The sequence below is a fragment of the Seriola aureovittata genome, chromosome 18 (genome assembly GCF_021018895.1).
Source record: "Seriola aureovittata isolate HTS-2021-v1 ecotype China chromosome 18, ASM2101889v1, whole genome shotgun sequence".
In the NCBI taxonomy this organism is placed as follows: domain Eukaryota; kingdom Metazoa; phylum Chordata; class Actinopteri; order Carangiformes; family Carangidae; genus Seriola; species Seriola aureovittata.
In genome coordinates this window covers 10,668,905-10,686,760 of record NC_079381.1, presented here as the reverse complement: position 1 = coordinate 10,686,760, position 17,856 = coordinate 10,668,905, and the positions used below count along the sequence as shown (strand labels likewise).

The window sequence follows — 17,856 nt, the reverse complement described above, 5'->3', positions numbered from 1 at the left end:
CATCAATCAACATCTATACATGTGGCCCCTATAATGACGCTCATGAATATGACATTTTTGCCTTTTTGCCTAATTCTAATCACAGTGTGAGGTGGAACAACTCACAGATAAAACTAACAGATACCTTTTTCCTGATCATTTTCTCTTTTACAGATAAATGTCTAGCACACAATTAGGTAGAGAAACTACAGGAATATCTGGCTGCATCAATGGTTCATAATGGTGGGATGATCGGTGCAAGATAACTTATCTTTCCTGCCTCAGCTGACAGCTGCACCGACTGTCAACAACAACAGGCACTTCATTTTGATATTTGAGGAAGCCACTGTCTGTGTACTCACATACACCCGTCGGATGAGCAGAACTAGACGGACTGAAGGAAGAATTCGTCAGACAGATCAATGAATCACACAGCAGCATGATGGAGAAGAGTCACCTTCAGTTTTAATTAGTCCAGCAGCCAATTTTTAAAACAGAGATATAAAAGGATGGGCTTGACTAATACTGACACATGACAAACGTAGTGAAGAGGTCAGATTTGGGCTTTCATTCACACAGTTTGTGATCATTTGTTCACTGACTGTCATGACTCCTTCTGCGGGATCCCAAATGTCATATACAGAATTTTAAGAAATTGTATTTACTGATCTCCACCTAATTCAGGCCATATTAGCTGTAAACTGGACTGATTTTTATGGAACATTATAAATGAAGGAATTGAGTTGACATTATTTATGTGATTGTCTATTGATACTCTCGATGGTGATCAGTGGTTTAGCGTAACTTGTTCTGATTTAATTGTAATGTCAGGCCGTTTATATTTAAATGTAAAAAGTCTAGAATTTATGATGTATGCAGCAGAATCGAAGAGGGTCGTATAAATAATAACATTAACCTAAGAAGGGGACATGTAGGGGGATAACAAAAGTTTGTAAACCAATATCAACATATTGAAACCAACCCAAAACTCAGCTCCACAATGAATGAGTGCAGTAATACTAAACTGACATGTCTCCAGAGGTATTGGTATTAGCTATCTACACACTTTCATTTCAGGTGCCAGATCAGCCTCCTCTTTAATAACGTCATGCATGGATCTGGTTTCTGGAGACAAAACAGAAACAAAACTAAAAACAAAGCCAAAACATAACCAAACAGCACTTTTACAAAATGTTACTATACATATCATACCTCCAAATCAAACTCTGCATTTATATACAATACAAAATTGCTTTGAATTCTTCTCTCCTAGAATCTATAATTGCTGACAGGTGGTACAGGGCATACAGCAACTCTAAAAATAAAAGCAACAAAGCGCAAAAAGTACAACAAATACAACATTAAAACATGATGATTAAAAAAGAAAAGAAAAAAAAAGAAAACGTTAAACAAAGTACATGGCGCATAGAAAAGGAAACTGAACCTCAATTAAAGACAAAGAACAAACATTTAAGTTAAGCAACAACTATCAAGTTACCATTTCCCCCTTTTTATAACTATTCTGTGGTGTTGTGGCAAATCATGTCTTGTGGTAGTCTGTTTCTTGACCCTTTCTGAGTACTGTCATGGTAACAACAGAGGCTGAACGCACTGCCCTGTTGTTGGAGTGAGGTACAGTTTAACAGCAGTCCCAGTCTGTTTTCTGCACCCACCATACTTTTCCTCTTTCCTCTTCCTCCCTCCAGCCCTCATCCCCTCCATATTCTGAAGGCATTCAGGTGAGTTTCTCTTTAGTTCGTTGAAAACACCCAGCACCCCCTATGCAATGTTCTTAATTGCATTCTCATTCAGCTTTTCCATGTAGTTCCTCAGATCCTTCGAGTCCCCAAGCTCAATGTCCGGACATACCCATTTGATCTCACTGGTCTGCACTAGTGCTAATGGGCTGAGCACAGGACAGCCATTACTGGACTTGACATTGGAAAAGGTGGTGAACTTCACCCTCTTTCTCTTGGTTGTTGGTGAGTTAAGCGACTCATTCCTGTGATCCCTCCCACTCGAACTACATCCTCCCACACCAGTATTACCACGCTGGACGCCTCCATTTAATAGTTGACTGCCTTCCTCTAGGGTGCCGCTCAGCTCATCCTGCTGCTGTTGCTGCAGACATAGCCCCTCCTCTTGGCCCAGCCAAACCCAGTCGTGAGCGTGGGGCATTGCCTCCGGGGCCTCCAGGGACAGGTGCTTGCTACGGTATTTGTATGCGTAAGAAATGCAGTTAATGAGAAAGACCAGGATGGCTAGGCAGAAGACTCCCAGCAGGGCATACATACCAATCTCCAGGTCTGTCAGGCCTCGGCGAGACGGCAACAAGTCCTCATCAGTGCTGCGGCTCCGAGGCAGCTCAGCCTGGTCTGGATATTCAGAGAATTCGCCTGGGATTCTAGTACCACTGTCGGCCGATAGACGGCCCCCATTAGGCCTCACTGGAACATGGCCTCTGATGGTAGTGGCTCCACGGTTGATCAATCCAGTTTCCATGTCAGAGATAGATCCACCATAATATGGAGGATCAGGCCTTGTTCGCCGATCTCCTGGTTGTCTGTATTGCTCTTCTGGCTGACTAAACCTTACCTGTACGTTTGCCATTCCAGTGGCTAAAACGGTACGTCGCTTGCCCTTCTGGCACACTTCTGACGGGCTCATTTCAACACGCACAAGCAAACCTTGACCTTCGCCCTTGGGCACAATGATGGGCCACTTCCAAGTTGGACTTTGCTGCACTGCTACCACTTGTTCATCCAAAGAGGTGGCTGCTAGAGTAAAATGGGCGGTGTTGTAGTTGTCTAGAGGAGTCATGGATCCATCGCTGAACTGAAGCCATGCACTGATGAGTGACTCCTAAAAGAAACAAAAAAAAAACAGACACAGACAAACAGAAATTGGTACAACAGCAGTAACCCAGTGTAAATAACCCTGAAAATAACTCCAAAAACAATAATGTGCTTATTTCCTATTAATGCATAAAGATGACTGGAAACAGTGGAACATGGTGAAGTCAAAGTGAGGCTTAATTACAGTAGAAAGGCTCGTTGAAAGAATTGGATAGAGTGCATTTGAAACTATTCTCCTGAAAGCCAAATATTCTCTTCTCTCTAAGGGAAGAGACAGTAGCCTTCCTCCATTTGAAATTATAATTACAGGAATAACAGAGCGGTTCACTGGTATATGCAAATCAAAGAGATGGCTTCCCTATATCAAGAGTGAATTAATTATACAAGAAAAATTACAATGAATATCATAGACTCCATAATAACCCTGATCCAACCCTGAACTTGTAATCCAAATACAATGCACAGTACAGTGCTAGTACAGTAAAGATTAGACTTTCTCTCCTCTAATGACACGTTAAAGGATGATTAATAGTGTCGAGTGCTGCAAGATATTTGGATGTCTTCGAGTCGTACCTGTTTCAGTGATTCACTGACTTCCTGTGTGGTTGCAGTGGCGACGATGGCCCTGTTGCTCCCTGGGCTGAGCTGCAAGGACAGCGAGAGTCCAGATACCAACTGCACCCCAAGCTCTGTCACACTCACTTTATCATCCAACACCCTGATTCTCCTCTCAGCCAGGACTGATGACGTGAGAGGGGACAGCACCTGAAACACATGCAAACACTTGCTACTCATGGTAGTCTATTAAGATCCGAGATGACATTGTTAGTGCGAATTAAGAGGAAGAGCCAATTTGCTAGAGGCTATTGTTGTTGACGAAGGTGTCACTGTAGATGATAAGATATCCAATCCAGGAACTGTGCAAGCTAAAAGCCTGCACTCTGTTTGTCGAGAAATGCCTTTGTAGTTGCTTTTCTGAATTTAGTCATACTCACTGGGTTCTAGTGGTACGCAAAACAAAACAAAACATGCATTAAAACTGATATTGAGACACATTCACCCACAGCTTTAATGGGTTGCCACCCTGAAGCTGAGTGTTATAAAACAAAAATACATATTCTCAGAGTACACTGCTTTATGTCAAATATAGGCCTATATCTCTACTCAACAAGTCGTACAGCGTTTGGAACCACCCTCCCAGACGACACTTATAAAACTACTATTGAAAGGGCATTGCTTATCAGTGTCTGCAAAAATCTATACAAGTCACAGCTGGAAAAATACATTTACACTATAGTAGTATTTGTATTTTGTTAATGTTTTAAACATTACATTTTGGTTGGGGTAAGAATTATTACCTTGTTTGGACTGGGACCTTTGTTGTCATTTTTCCTATCGTAACCACATGATTATTGTTAATGGGAACAATCTCGGCCATGGTTAGGAGAACCTAACATTGCCTGTCTGAAGGAAACAGGAAACAAACAGCAGTCTCCTATGACAAAGTTGTAAGCTCTGTTGTTAGAAAAACATCTTGGTTTGAGTTAAAATGACCAATTTGTTATGGTAAGGAGACCCTCATTGTCACGGTTAAAATAATTATCACATGGCTGGGGAAAGATTACAGTCAAGGTTAAAAGGAACCAAAGTTCAGGGATTTACAGTGGTCTACTGTGGCAAAGGCTGTTTGTTGACACATCTATCCACCTTGATCTCCTCTGTGGAGTTTTCTGCTCACTGCTCTTGTATGATTTTCTGGTTTGCTGCCATTGACCTAGACTCATAATTACTGTGGCTGCTTTTTAAAGTTAAACATTTTTAAGCATTTGCTGAACCAAGATATGTTGTTGTTTTTCTTGGAAGGACAGTCTTGCTGCACTGTTCTGGGTACAGGGTCAATAAAAATGTAACGTAAATGGAAAAAAATAAAAATAAAAGATCTCTTTTCTGTATTCTGAACTATTATATTCGGTAATGGAGACCACATGCCAAGAATTGCATAGAAACGGTATGATTATATAAACAAGCATACTAACAAACATATTATCTCCCACCTACTAACACATTATACACCTCCCTGAGTTGCCAGAGGTGTAAGCATGTAAATTGTTGTGATTTTGTAATAAGACGAGAACCCCTCCCATCCGCTCCAATTAGGGTTCCTGTGTCTCCTCCAACCGCCCCCACACGGCTGCGTTTACCAGCCATAATGAACTGTCAGCACCGATCACTGCCTCATTTGTGCAGACCCTTTTCCCTGTTTTCATCTCTTTGGTATACCTCTTTTTTATTTTCCCTTTTGGTCCCCACACAGTCAAACGGATATCCTTGAATGATAAAACGCAGCTAGAATCAGTGTAGTCTTATAAAAAAAAAAAAAAAAGGGAAATTTGGTTTAACCTCATCTCTCAGCTGTGGGAAAAGGTTAAAAAGACACACTGGTGGTGATTTTTACGCGAACAATTAACTGTGCACACTGATTGTTCTTTTTTCTTTTTCTACAGATGAAAGGAAAGCAAAATAAGCAATGGCACAAAATGTTATTCATCTGAAAATTAGTTCCATGGGCCACTGGTTTTGTTATGAAATGAAATATGGACAAACAGACTGGGTTAAATTAAATAATGCAGTAGACCAGCTGCACAACTTCTGCATACCTTAAATTGGCAGTTACACTTCAGGCAGCCAGAGATCATTCTAAAACCAGCATCATCATACTTGCTTTACTCCAGCTTTGGGGTGTTTGAGGGCATATCATTATAGGTGACTATTGTTATTATAATTATTGGTGAGAATTCAAAAGATGCCACATGCTGTGCTAACTTGTAATTTAAGCTACTGAAATATAAGCAGGTAAATGGGCACCTGAGTGTGCAGTTTAATAGGTAATGTATCACTTTCTCTTAGCAGAAGCTGCCGAACTTCCAACCATGAAAAGAATGTCTTTCACTTTTAAAGATGCCAGGTTGGAAAATCTATAAACCTCCAACAGAACTATCCACAAGATGTCAGAAGCATTTTTTGCATTCCTCAAATAGATCAACACTTGCCTCAACCTTACCCTGACTACATACTAACAAATGTTCAGACTTCCTGCTGCTCTCATGTCAGAGATGTCAAGGCTCCTTTACTTGATTCTGTGGTAGCAGTCAGGTCCCTTCTCCTTCCCTTTATCAGAGTCCTTTGTCCAATTTTCAGAAATGTCATGTCTCTCCTCCATCCCATTAGAAAGACTGCAGGTCCTGCCTTTAGCCCTGATTCCATAGTTGTGAGATTTCCCCCACCAGACTTCCAGACATGTCAAGTCCCTTCCTCACACCAGTTCCAGAGTTTACAGGCTGCTTCATTCCACCCCCAGGGATCAATTAAAGATCCCTTCTAGACTTCCCTCTTCCTACCCAAAGCTGTCAGAGTCTTGTCTTGTATGATTTCTGTCCAAATCTCCGAAGGCTTCCTCTACCTGACCCCACAAAATCCCATTTGCACCTGCATCTAGTCTTGTGCAACCAACAATATTACCTTTCCCAGACCATGTGTCTCTGACTCATCATACTGACACTTTTGCAAAGGTTAATAGCAAAATGCGTTTTGCATGCAAGTAGTCTATCCATAACATGTCAGAGAGATGGTGCTTAAAAGGATTCATTCCTTTCTTCTGATACACCATTGAACTTGCAGCCCAGTGTTTTAATGATCAAATTGCCAATTCTATGGCCTCTATGGAATCTTCTAATGTATCAGTGGCCTTTTGAAGTCCTTGGCTTCCATTTAAATGTCAAACCCAAGTCCTTAATTGCAATTATTCACAGTTTGATCCAAATAAAATTCCTAATACATAATGTATTTAAAGCCTTAAGACATTTTAGCATATATTATTTCTATGTTTCTTGGACTTTTGACAGTGATTGAGGAGAAAGGACAGAGATGGGGAAGAAACAGCCCTCAAATTCACAATATCCTTTTTGCATTGTCCATATTTTCTTATTGTGTGTCCTCTGGGTTTGCCTCTCTTGACAGCATATCTCATGAAGCCAGTGCTGTTCAGCAGCCAACTCTCATCTCAGATTTTGGAGCCTCTCAACCAGCACATGAACACACATGACATAGGTGAGCAGTAGACTGTGGAAATCAGTCTATAGACACTTTCAGCTGTACTACCATTCAACAATACGGTAACACTGAAAAAGATTTAAAAAAAACAAAGGTATATTTCACATACCGTTGGTACAAAAAGATATTGGTTATTATTTTCCCCCAGTGGGCTTTCAAATATAAATCATAATAATACATTTTGTTAGAATTAATAAATTAAAATCCATTGGTCAATATTTCTTCTTATTCTATTACTTCTATTACACAATGTTTGAATAACAAGATAATGCAGGAAAAATGCAAAACAAATGTTTGTTCTTCTTACACATCCTTTGTGCTTAGCTGATTATCATAGTCAGACCCTGGAACATCCCCATAGCACAAATGTTGCTGGAAGCCCAGTGTGCACCTGCATGCTGCTGTATTTTTAAGAGCGTGACTGAGATGCTTACAAGGAGCCAATCAAGGGAAGAATGTAGTTTTGCTTCACATCAACCGTGAATTAAATACAAGGGAAGTAAAGGTCACAGGAAGTGGTGATATTTAAATGGGTTGCGTTGTTTTTAGGGAAATTAGGAAAGCCACTCGAACACATAACCCTAGTGGTTCGTGTGTTGCGCTTCAAGTGTTTACATGATTTCTCTGGATTAAGCCCAAAAGCCGTGTCCTAAATCAAGAGCGTGCTTTCATTCAGAATGGCTTAACCTTTCCACGGGGTACCTGGGCAGCATACCAAAGGCTAGGCCGAGAAACATAACTTACACTTTGAGTGCAAAATGTTGATTGAATAGTAAAAACATTCACAATCAAATCATGACTTCATTCAGTGGTACAATTAACCTTTATATTCATGTAATTTGCATTTCAAGGGAGAGACACTAACTTATTATAGGTAACAGCAATTAAAATTTGCTAAGTGAGATCTAAATCAAGCTGCACTATTTATGAGAACCAAAAGCATATTTGAAATGGTTTAATTGCCATGGAGAGATAATATAATATATTTTTCATGGCTTAAAATCCCATGTATTTGTATAGACTGTCCTTGGTAACTGCAGTGATTTTACTTTGATTGCAGTGTCAACAATTGGAAAGCACTTGTGTTGGAAATTGGACCTAAAATTGATCTGAATCAAACAATGTCTCAGTCTCCTTAACACAATTGTCAATACTCTTGAGTTTACTTAATTGATTAGGTTTAAAATGAAGGAAGTGATGGAGAGAGCAAATGCAGGAATACATTTTGTAGTAAGAGGAAGAGAGAAAAAGCTTTTTTGCATATTTACCCTCACTTACATATACTGTATATATGCTTTTATTCTGTTCATTAAGAAGTATTCACTATGATAAACCAAGCAGCTGCTGTCACCAGGACCAAGATCTGAGGCCAACGAGGCAAAACAGCACGGCTAGGAGATGATAGATACGTTTTCCAAAAAACGTCAAGTTCCCAAAAACCACAGCAATTGCCACTGCAATACATCGTCAGTTATTCTTTCATTTGATGCAGCCCCTGTTCAAGTACACTAGTGAACTGGCCTGAGCTGAATGTGTCATAATCAGACCTGTATCCATTACTGGTGATCAAGTCGCAGCATTGGAGTTTTTTTTTTTTTTTTTTTGCAAGAGTTGATGTAATGTAAAGTGTCTGTTTTGAGCTGCAGTTTGAAATATGGCCAATAGGGCATTCACCCGTCTGACATCAAACTGCCACATGATAACTTTGAAGTAAAATGAGCACAAATGGCTGCACGCATTGTTAGTTTCCCCTTATTTGGCTGGAGTGTCCTCATTGGCTTTCAAAAAGAATTGGGCTAAATGATTTCCATTAGGGGGTGTTTATTGCTTGTTTATTGCTTGTTTATTGCTTGCCCTGTTGCCAGTGTAGCGCATTTGAAGCAACCTCTCAAGGAAGTCTCAGTTTGCTTTGCTGAGACCACCTCTCGAGGTGTGCTTCAAGGAAGGGTTCACTTGACCTGTGCATTGTGAACACAAAGCACTCCAGGTTCGCTTCACCTTTCGCCATTGCATTAAGTCCTGCTGTAGGCGGATCACATGCTGCTGCACTGGCACGCTCGAAAAAACATATAGATGGAACCATGGCCGCTGGAAATAGAGAGTAGGAGAGAAGCGAACGTATAAATGGCTGACTGGCTGAGATCCGGCAGAATGCGACCAGCCTATGACGCAGTCCAGCATATACTATGTTTTGACCTAGCTTCTGTTTCATGAATATCAAACTTAAAACAAGGTGATCTCATGTTTCTCTTTGTGACCTTCCCTTCCGTTTTAAACCATGTCCTGACCAACAGTCAGCCAGCACTGTGTTACATACATAATCACTCCTGTGGTGCACACACAGCTCTTGAATTGATAAATAAAGAGAGGGAGACTGATTCCAGTCCACTGCTTCGACAATGTTGCTCTGTGTTGTGCTATCTTGTAAATGCCAGATTGGTGTTGATTTACAGTGTGAGCGGGTACTCGTGCCGTCCTGAGTGAAGACCTGGTTGTTGTATTAGATAAATAGTTTTTAGAGTGTGTGTGTGTGTGTGTTTGTGAGGGAGAGAAAGAGAGAACGCAGAGGTGCAAGCTTTTATTAGACGTGCCACGAATGCATGTTTCTCTGTCAACTCATGATAGGCTTAAGTGTTTGTGCCATGCTGCAAATCAATGTAGTTGTTTTTCCAACTCCTTCCCTTTCCACTGCCAAACCTGTTCTTTCTTACTCCACATTCTCTATATGCGTAGCCTCCTTGCAGCCTCTGTCTTGTATTTTTCAACTTTCACTGTCTAGACACGCAAACTACTTAAGCAGCATTAATTATTTCGGCTGGCTATGTGGGAGCAAAAGAGCCTAACAACAACCTGAAAAACAAAGACTCTTGCATATTGTTGCTTTATGAAGTTGTTCTGGCTTATGTGTCTGCAGAAAATTGGCTATTTTACACATCCAGCAGACGCACAACAACATCAGCATTCATTTGGAGTTATGTTTCTAGCTACATGATGAATGACCATTTACACACACAAAGCTCTCAGACAATTATTTTGGTTTTGCTAGTTGTTATCTTTCTGTCGGCTGGACAGGTAGTGAACATGGGGGTTTATCAGAGCGTTTTTGGCTGTGTACAGATGCTTGTTGCCACAGGAAACAGGACTGAGAGTCGAATCTGTAAACTTTACAACCAAAATAATGAGTTAAGAGAGGCCAAAAACAAGTCAATCAGCTTTTATAAAGGATCTAGACTGGGGATGTATTCGTCCTGTGTCAGACTCAGAAAACTACCGATGGGAACTGATGCAGCTTGACAGCTTGGTCTAAGTTGACATAGAGAAGTAATAACCTATAAAACAACATATTTCTTTGATTGACATGACAACATTCAGTTACTTGCTCCTAACAATAACCTCTGCAGCCTCTGCGTCAGCTGAACGAGACAGATGTGTCAGTCACTACTGACTGGTGAAATGAAATGGCACGCACAGCATACACACTCATACAACAACCTGTAGTTTGGTGGTTCCTGCGCTCAGTCCTATTAGGACCTGGCCCTCCAGCAGTTGCGCAACCTTTGGGTCCTCCACCCTCAGAGAATCCTTGACCAGTTGTGTCACCTCCACCTGCCAGTCGCTACCCAGGAGGAAGTTCTGCTGTCCCAGCCCGTCCTCCTCCGCGGCTCCTCTGACTTCTTCTGTATCTGCTATGAAGTGCGTGAGGACGCGCAGGGTGGTGCTCTGATACTGGGGTGCACACGCATTATCTGTCCTCTCATCCGCTTGATCACCATCATCCTTGTCATCTGTGACCCTCTCGTACCTAAAGGAGCAATGGGAACAAAGCTTGATCAGTTATTTACAACAGCGAGGAGATGGCATAAGTACACTCCAGTTTTATTCTAAGGTGAAAAGTACTGAAAGCCTTTTGTTTTTGAAGAAGTGCTCAGGAGAAAAAGACACTTTAAAGGTTAACACTGATATAATTCTACTTTTTTGACAATTCAATGTAATTCATTTTTATTCTTATTACCATTAATGCCCACAAAGTCTAAATCCTGTGATGAATTAACTGCAGTCAAGGCCTCTACTGTCGGTCGTGCTGCAGTTTTTTTTTTTTTTTCTGACCTCCCAAAAGTCATAGGCTCCCAGTGTTTTCAAAAATCCATTAGAACAGTTTGCAGAGACAAACTACTGCCTTGCTTGCCTTCTCATTTTCTTTAAAAGGGCAGCTGATATTGCTGTATGTCTGCCATTTATTTGGCCCACGGCAAACACTTTGCAGATATAGCCATCTCAGAGGATACGTTGGGTAGCAAATGAATGTTTGCAAACCCAGCAGTAGAATTTTTTGAGACACATTTGTCCTATTCTTTTTCCTCCTATTTAAGCCTGATGTATACAGCACTTTATCACATTAACAGACCCACGTTAAGACTGGAGACGGCTGGAGACGGAAAAAAAGAGAAAACAACTCTTTATGCGCAAAATGCTGTAAAGGATTACAGAAGAGGGCTAATGGGTGTCTGAGTGCACACGACAAGACACCCAAACAATGATATACGGTGCAGAATGAATATGGCACCCAGATGTTTGATACAAATGTTATTGTACTTCAGAACAAGTTAATGAATTTCTAAAACACGAAATTTGAACTTAAGATATCCTAGATCAATTGATTCTATTCTGCTCGACTACGTTGTATTTTCTAAGCAGTTTGTCTTACTTGATGATTAATGCCCCAAAAGTAGGATCCAATTCTTCCCAAAAAAACATTAAAACGGCTTGTAGACACAAACTACGCCCCTGGGCTCCTGTAATACATCATATTAAACAACAACATATTGTATTTTTTGGGCTCCAGGCTGAGCTGTGGGAACTGCAATGAAGGGTAAAATGTGGCCTTGGGACATAGATCTGCTCCAAAGTCTCGACCCTGTTGACGATGAAGAGAAACATCGCACCGGCTGTTAGTCACGTACGTCACTCTTATCCATCCGCCCTTCATCGTCCATCACTCTTTATCACAGGATAGGTCTATTTTGTTGCTCTGTGCATTGCCACTGTCACCTCTCTCTCTCTTTCTCTCTCTCACACATTGCAAGTCAGGCTCTCACTCTGTATTTCTCACATCAGTTCCTAACATGACTTTCCTGTAATCTATTTTTTAACTCTCTCACTTTGCCTGTTCTCTCACCTTTATTCTTACTCTTTCAAGCTGCTGCCTGCATCTGTCTCTCTACCAGTCAGGTGGCCAGAGGGGAGTGACAGTGACAGTTTCCATTAGGTTTAATGAGGCATGGCCGGTCAGGCAGAAAAACGGGCTGACAGTTTAACATGCTGTGGCCCAATGGCTTGGCTTAGTTCCTAACCTCCCTTCACCATCCCCTCCCCTTGCCTTACGCCACATCAGTGAAGGGACGGCAATCTAAACCAAGGTGACATTTGTGGCTGGCAACAGAAACAAGAGGTCAGGTCATGTTTGTAGCAGTGAGCGACAGGTCAGCCAAGGTGTCGGACTGTAATGAGGTGGCTCGCACGCATAGTCGGAGCATGCTCGCATTGATAAATCTGTGCCAACAAAAACGTTTGGCTTCCCCTCCATGTTTTTTGTTTGCCCACAATTTTGCAGAGAAGCTTCCCATATCATGCAGTCTTCATGCAGAGATGCACATGACAGACATGACTGGTGTGATCAGGCACGGATAGCAGGGGGTATTTGTGTTAGAGTGCCACCCTGTGGGTTGTTGGGCCAATGGGAAATGACACTGTGAGTGACTTTGTGGCAAGAGTGTAGTTTGACAACACTTTAAGTCCCCTTATTTAGCATTTATAAACACTATATGAACACTTAAATGGGTTAGAGTACACCATACTGTAATTCAAGATGCAGATGTACTGTAAGTGTTTGTTAATGTATTTGTCAACAAGTTTAAGTCCACCTGTGGTCACCCATAAGCAGATGCTGGTGATAATCAATCGCAATATAGTAAAACATAGTTGCAATGATTTAAAATATGACTTCATAGTAGAAGTTGTGGCTGACAAATATTTTACATGACAAACTTAACAGTGTCCTATCGCTGTGGACAACTATAGTGTTATAAAAAAATGGTAAATGTTTGTATACTGCCTAGAAATGCCAAATAGAGGTGAGTAAGTAAATGAAATATTTTATGTAGAGATGTTTAAAAGCAGATAACAGTTCTTATTTGGGTTGTATTTAAAATATCTGCCTTAAATCGGGCTACTGAATCTGAATCACTAGTACCGGAGCCAGACATTTAAATCGACCAGCCTGATATATCAGCCGACGTTAGCTTGTAGCAGATGAGCATATCAGTATTTTTCTATAGGTCGGCTGATAAGTGAGATGAGAGGTTGCCGTACAGGAATGCACAACTAACGTTTGAGGTCATATAGAAACAGTGTCACCATCACATAGTATTATTATTTATTTTTTTTTTTTTACTGTTAAATATTCTGCTTAATATGTTCAAAAATACTACAGGCCAAAATGGTGATGTCCGTATCAGCTTAAAGAAACCTTAAAATATAACAGAAATATAACAAAATATAAGCAACTTTTCCCATTTACTATATACTGAGTTCATATTGTGACTTGAAGCTGTCAGTCATTCATCTGAATGAATCACCAACAACAAACAGGATGTACACGTATGTCAACTGGCAACGTCATGTGTTTACTGTTCTGTCCACAGTAGGAATTGTGCCTGAGGTCTCTGTACACAAGTCACAGTTTCACTCCTTATTTCCATCACAGACACTCCAGTGCCTCATATCTTATTTTCTGTATGATCATAGGAAACAACAATGATAATAGCTATTCTTGAATGTAAATTAGTAAGTATGCTTCACTGATCATCTATTTTAATTTGAATAGGATTATTTCTATTCTAATTAGCCACATTCGTATTAGTGGAAAAAAATCACTGATTTACATATTTTTATTAGAACCGTCTTGTGCAACTCACGATACGCTGCACAGATCATTATGGGCCGTGTCACTTTTTTAGCCTCAGGAATTTTGTCCACTTCCTCAAAATTATTAGTAATTTCTTGTTCAGTATAAATACCTTTTGGGAGACCGGTCCAGTGAATTATTAGACACTCATTATAATTTCTCTGCAGCTGCACCTGCATTTTATGCCTCATATGTCTGCACCAACAAGCCAAGTAATTGTAGCCACCAAGTGAAGAATGTGATTCTCAAGCAGGCATTGTTAAAACCTTCTAAGGTTAATGACCTAAATAAAGAGATTTGGTCTTGTCTTGGGACTATTTTAAAATAGCCAACCTCTGGAGGGATATGTGGGTACACACTGGATAAAGGCACAGAAATCACTTTGCTTCTGGTAGCTGTCTCCAAAGCTGCTGATGTGTTAGTGTAGTGTTTGCTTTATTTAGAGGTAGGTGTCAATTTAAAATTTAATGCATAATACAGCACGCTATAGTACAGATGCAGTAGACAATCAGATCTCACCTCCTGTTGCCCGCGCTAGCGGGAACCCTCCAGCCCTTAATTTGGCTGAGCTCGGGGTCGGCCACGTCAATGAGCAAGGGCAGGCGGGGCATCCATACGCTCATCTCCAGCTGAGCACTCAGGAAACTGTAGGTGAAGTTGAGCATCACCCTGCTCTTTCCCCTCGTCTCCTTTCCGTTGACGTACACATAGTCACATCGCTCTGACACCTGAAGAGAAAAGGGAAGAATATGAGAGATGACAGGATGAGAGACAGACACAAAGACGCAACGAAAGAAGAAACGGAATCAGCGTCAAACTGAATACTTTTACAAATGGTGATGCAAGTATGCAAATCCTGCATAGGAGGGCATATAAATAGTATGAGAAGTCCTATAAGAGTAATATTTCTAAAGTTTATTGTAGCTGTAGGAGTCAAATTTTGTCGTTTTAACTGCTTTGATGAAGATTATCTTCTGTTCCTTTGTCCAGCTGAAGTTTTTCAGTCAGCAGCCTCTTCTGATGCCGAAGGGTAGAAAGATTTGGCATCGCTTGAATGAGAGCTAAAGTCCTAGGTCTGCTCAGTTTCTTTGTGTGTGTGTGTGTGTGTGTGTGTGTGTGTGTGTGTGTGTGTGTGTGTGTTTCTGCAGATGCATATTTAATGCGAGTGCATGCAGGATAATATGCGTGCAAGTAAATGTGACTTTGGTCCAACTTAACAGATGGAGCTGAGAAAGGACACAAACCTGCTACATCCAAATGGGGAACAAAACACTCGCTCAGACTGGATTATGATTGGCTGGATAAAGAACAACTGCAGTCCGTTACCGAGGTCTCTCAGATGCATCTCCAACACACAGAAACGATATAGCAGGAAACATCAGAAGTGTCTGTCATTATCTTCAAAGCACCAGAATCTCCTCATCAAACACTTTTTCCTCACGACAGCCAAATCTATTTAACAATCTGTCATTGAATTTTGTTTGTAAATCACTCGCATTTCAATTCATTTCAATCACAAATACCATCATAAGCTTGACTGGCACAACTGATAATTTCAGCACGTCTTCACTACTGACAATTGCTTCTTTATAACAAACCAGTCACAAGAAGACTGTCATCTGTCTCCACTTCTTTGCATATAGCTTGGCAGCTTTACTCTCAAATGATGTCAGACCAACCCCTCTCTCTCTAAGAAACAAAACTGACAGCTTGGGATCTGTCAGTTCTCTCCTCCTCCTCCCTTTCACTTCCTCTTCCTCTTTCTCTCCCACTCTTTCACCCTCAGTCTTCTGCAGTGTTACTGTACATACTGTCTTCCTGTAGAGAGAACAGACTCTACTTCAAAAAGTACAGTATTTGTTGGGATAGAATTAAAGAGGGTGAAGGTTCAAGTTTCATAAGTTAAATAAAGGTTCAACTGTCATGAGTTTTACCATGACTGGTTGTTGTGAACAATATCAAGTTAATGTATGGTTAATTAAAAATGATTAATTTGAAAGTGTTGCGTTTGATTAGGGTTGAAATCAATGGATTAATCAGTTAGTTGACTGTCAGAATTTTTTTTTTTTTTTGATAAACAATTAATCATTGAAGTCCTTTATTAAAGAAAAAAAAGGCTTTTATTCACTGTTTCCTGATTCTCAAAATGTGAGAAGTCTGTGTAGTGCTGGGAGCCGGCCGTTCGCTGATATTCGCGTACTCCACTTCTAAGCTACTGTTGGCCACTATTGCACACTGTTGGCGCTGCAGGGGAGTGGAAGAGAGGCAAGGCTCTTGGCAGAAAGCATAAACCTTGCAGCCTTTGGACTTTCCGGGAAAATTCATTCCTGAGTCCCTTTACATAGAAATCAGTCCCCAGGCTGTTATAGGCAGCCGAGAAAGTTGGGAAAGGTCTCATTTTTTGAAGTTACGTTACAATCCGTTCACACATTGGCAATAAAAAATGATTAATACATGTACATTGCTGCACATTCTTACATATATAGTACCTTTGAGTTCTGGATGGTCCATGAAACAAAACAAGACATTTAAGACTAAGCAAATAATTTATTAATTGTTAAAAGAATAAAATAAAATAAAATAAAAAATTGACAGAATAATGAAAAATGCAACAAAACATGCAACTTGTCTTCATATAAACCCTGTACAGCCAGTGAAGGGAAAATAAATAATATAATACTCATACCAGAAACACTTTTAGTGCTTATGACCTTCCACAAGAAGAAAAAACCTGACAGTTATTAAGTGTGAAGCAGCCGAACCGGAGTGAGATCTATTTTTAAGCCGACACTGGAGCACCCTTGGGGAAATCCAAACTGTGACTCCACTCATGTAACTCGGTAGGCTACGGCATATGGACAGTCAGTGGAGCACTGCACTGTGTGTCTCATATAGTATTTTACACTGCAGTATCCTAGGTGCACATGTACACTGGTATAAGAGAATTTTTTTTTTTTAATTGTTTTTATGCGTGAAGAATGAGAGTTGTCAGCCCTCGTTGTGGCTGAACAACTCGTCGCGGTGCGATGAGTTGATGATAATGGATGATATACTGTATGTAAATGAATCTATTTGTGAGTTTTGTGTAAGCCGAAACATGAACACACACATACACGACACGCACTAATGTGCAGGGTTTTCTAAAGGCAACCAACCAGAAAGTGAGCTGAAAGAATCCACTTCACTCCTCATTGAGTCTCTTAAGCCTCACCTCTATTCTTGTCCCTTTTTGCTGTGATCATTCTCCCTCTCTCACCCTGGTGCTGAAATCTATTTATTTCAAACCATCTCATCTCTAGTTTTTTTTTTCTGGTGTCTTTTCTCCCACTTTGTTTCTACACTGTAGTGCCATCTTTATCTTTCCTTATGAAAGGTATCGAAGATGATAACCGTAAAGATTTAACTGAGATCTCTGGAAGGTGACATCTTCTGCGCTGCATGAAAAATTTAGCACTTGACTGATCTCTGCAGCCTCCGTTATCACCATGAATTTGTCATGAAACCGCGCACAAATCAATGTCACTTCGCCATGGAAACAATCCATTGTGTTGCTAATCATGCAGGCATGGAATTTATCCGGAGTGACACGCACAAACACAGATAAGGACACCGCGGAATCCAATTGTGGCGTACATGGGTGAGTTCTTGACTGAAACGATAGTTGACGAAAAGTGACTGAATGTCCAGAGAGAGAGAGAGAGAGAGAGAGAGAGAGAGAGAGAGAGAGAGAGAGAGAGAGAGAGAGAGAGAGAGAGAGAGAGAGAGAGAGAGAGAGAGAGAGAGAGAGAGAGAGAGAGAGAGAGAGAGAGAGAGAGAGAGAGAGAGAGAGACTCACAGTACACTGGGACATTTGTGCTGTGGGCATTTTCTAAAGGTTATGTAGATCTTTTTTTATTTTACTTATATGTTAAATTGTTTTAGCTGAAATTCAGAACATTGAGCCACAGT

The 17,856-nt window shown here is 40.7% G+C and overlaps 1 protein-coding gene across 1 annotated transcript in view; it reads right to left on the bottom strand.

Annotated features, from left to right (window-relative positions):
- Window positions 1-424: 424 nt before the first annotated feature.
- Window positions 425-17,856, bottom strand: part of si:dkey-112m2.1 (transmembrane protein 132C) — a 138,286-nt gene continuing 120,854 nt past the window's right edge. Inside the window, exons 7-10 of the mRNA XM_056403458.1 lie at window positions 14,428-14,636; window positions 10,437-10,746; window positions 3,408-3,599; window positions 425-2,841 (exon numbers count right to left, since the gene is read on the bottom strand). Coding sequence (XP_056259433.1) covers window positions 1,759-2,841; window positions 3,408-3,599; window positions 10,437-10,746; window positions 14,428-14,636 — 1,794 coding nt within the window. The 3' untranslated portion in view covers window positions 425-1,758. The remainder of the gene's footprint in view (window positions 2,842-3,407; window positions 3,600-10,436; window positions 10,747-14,427; window positions 14,637-17,856) is intronic.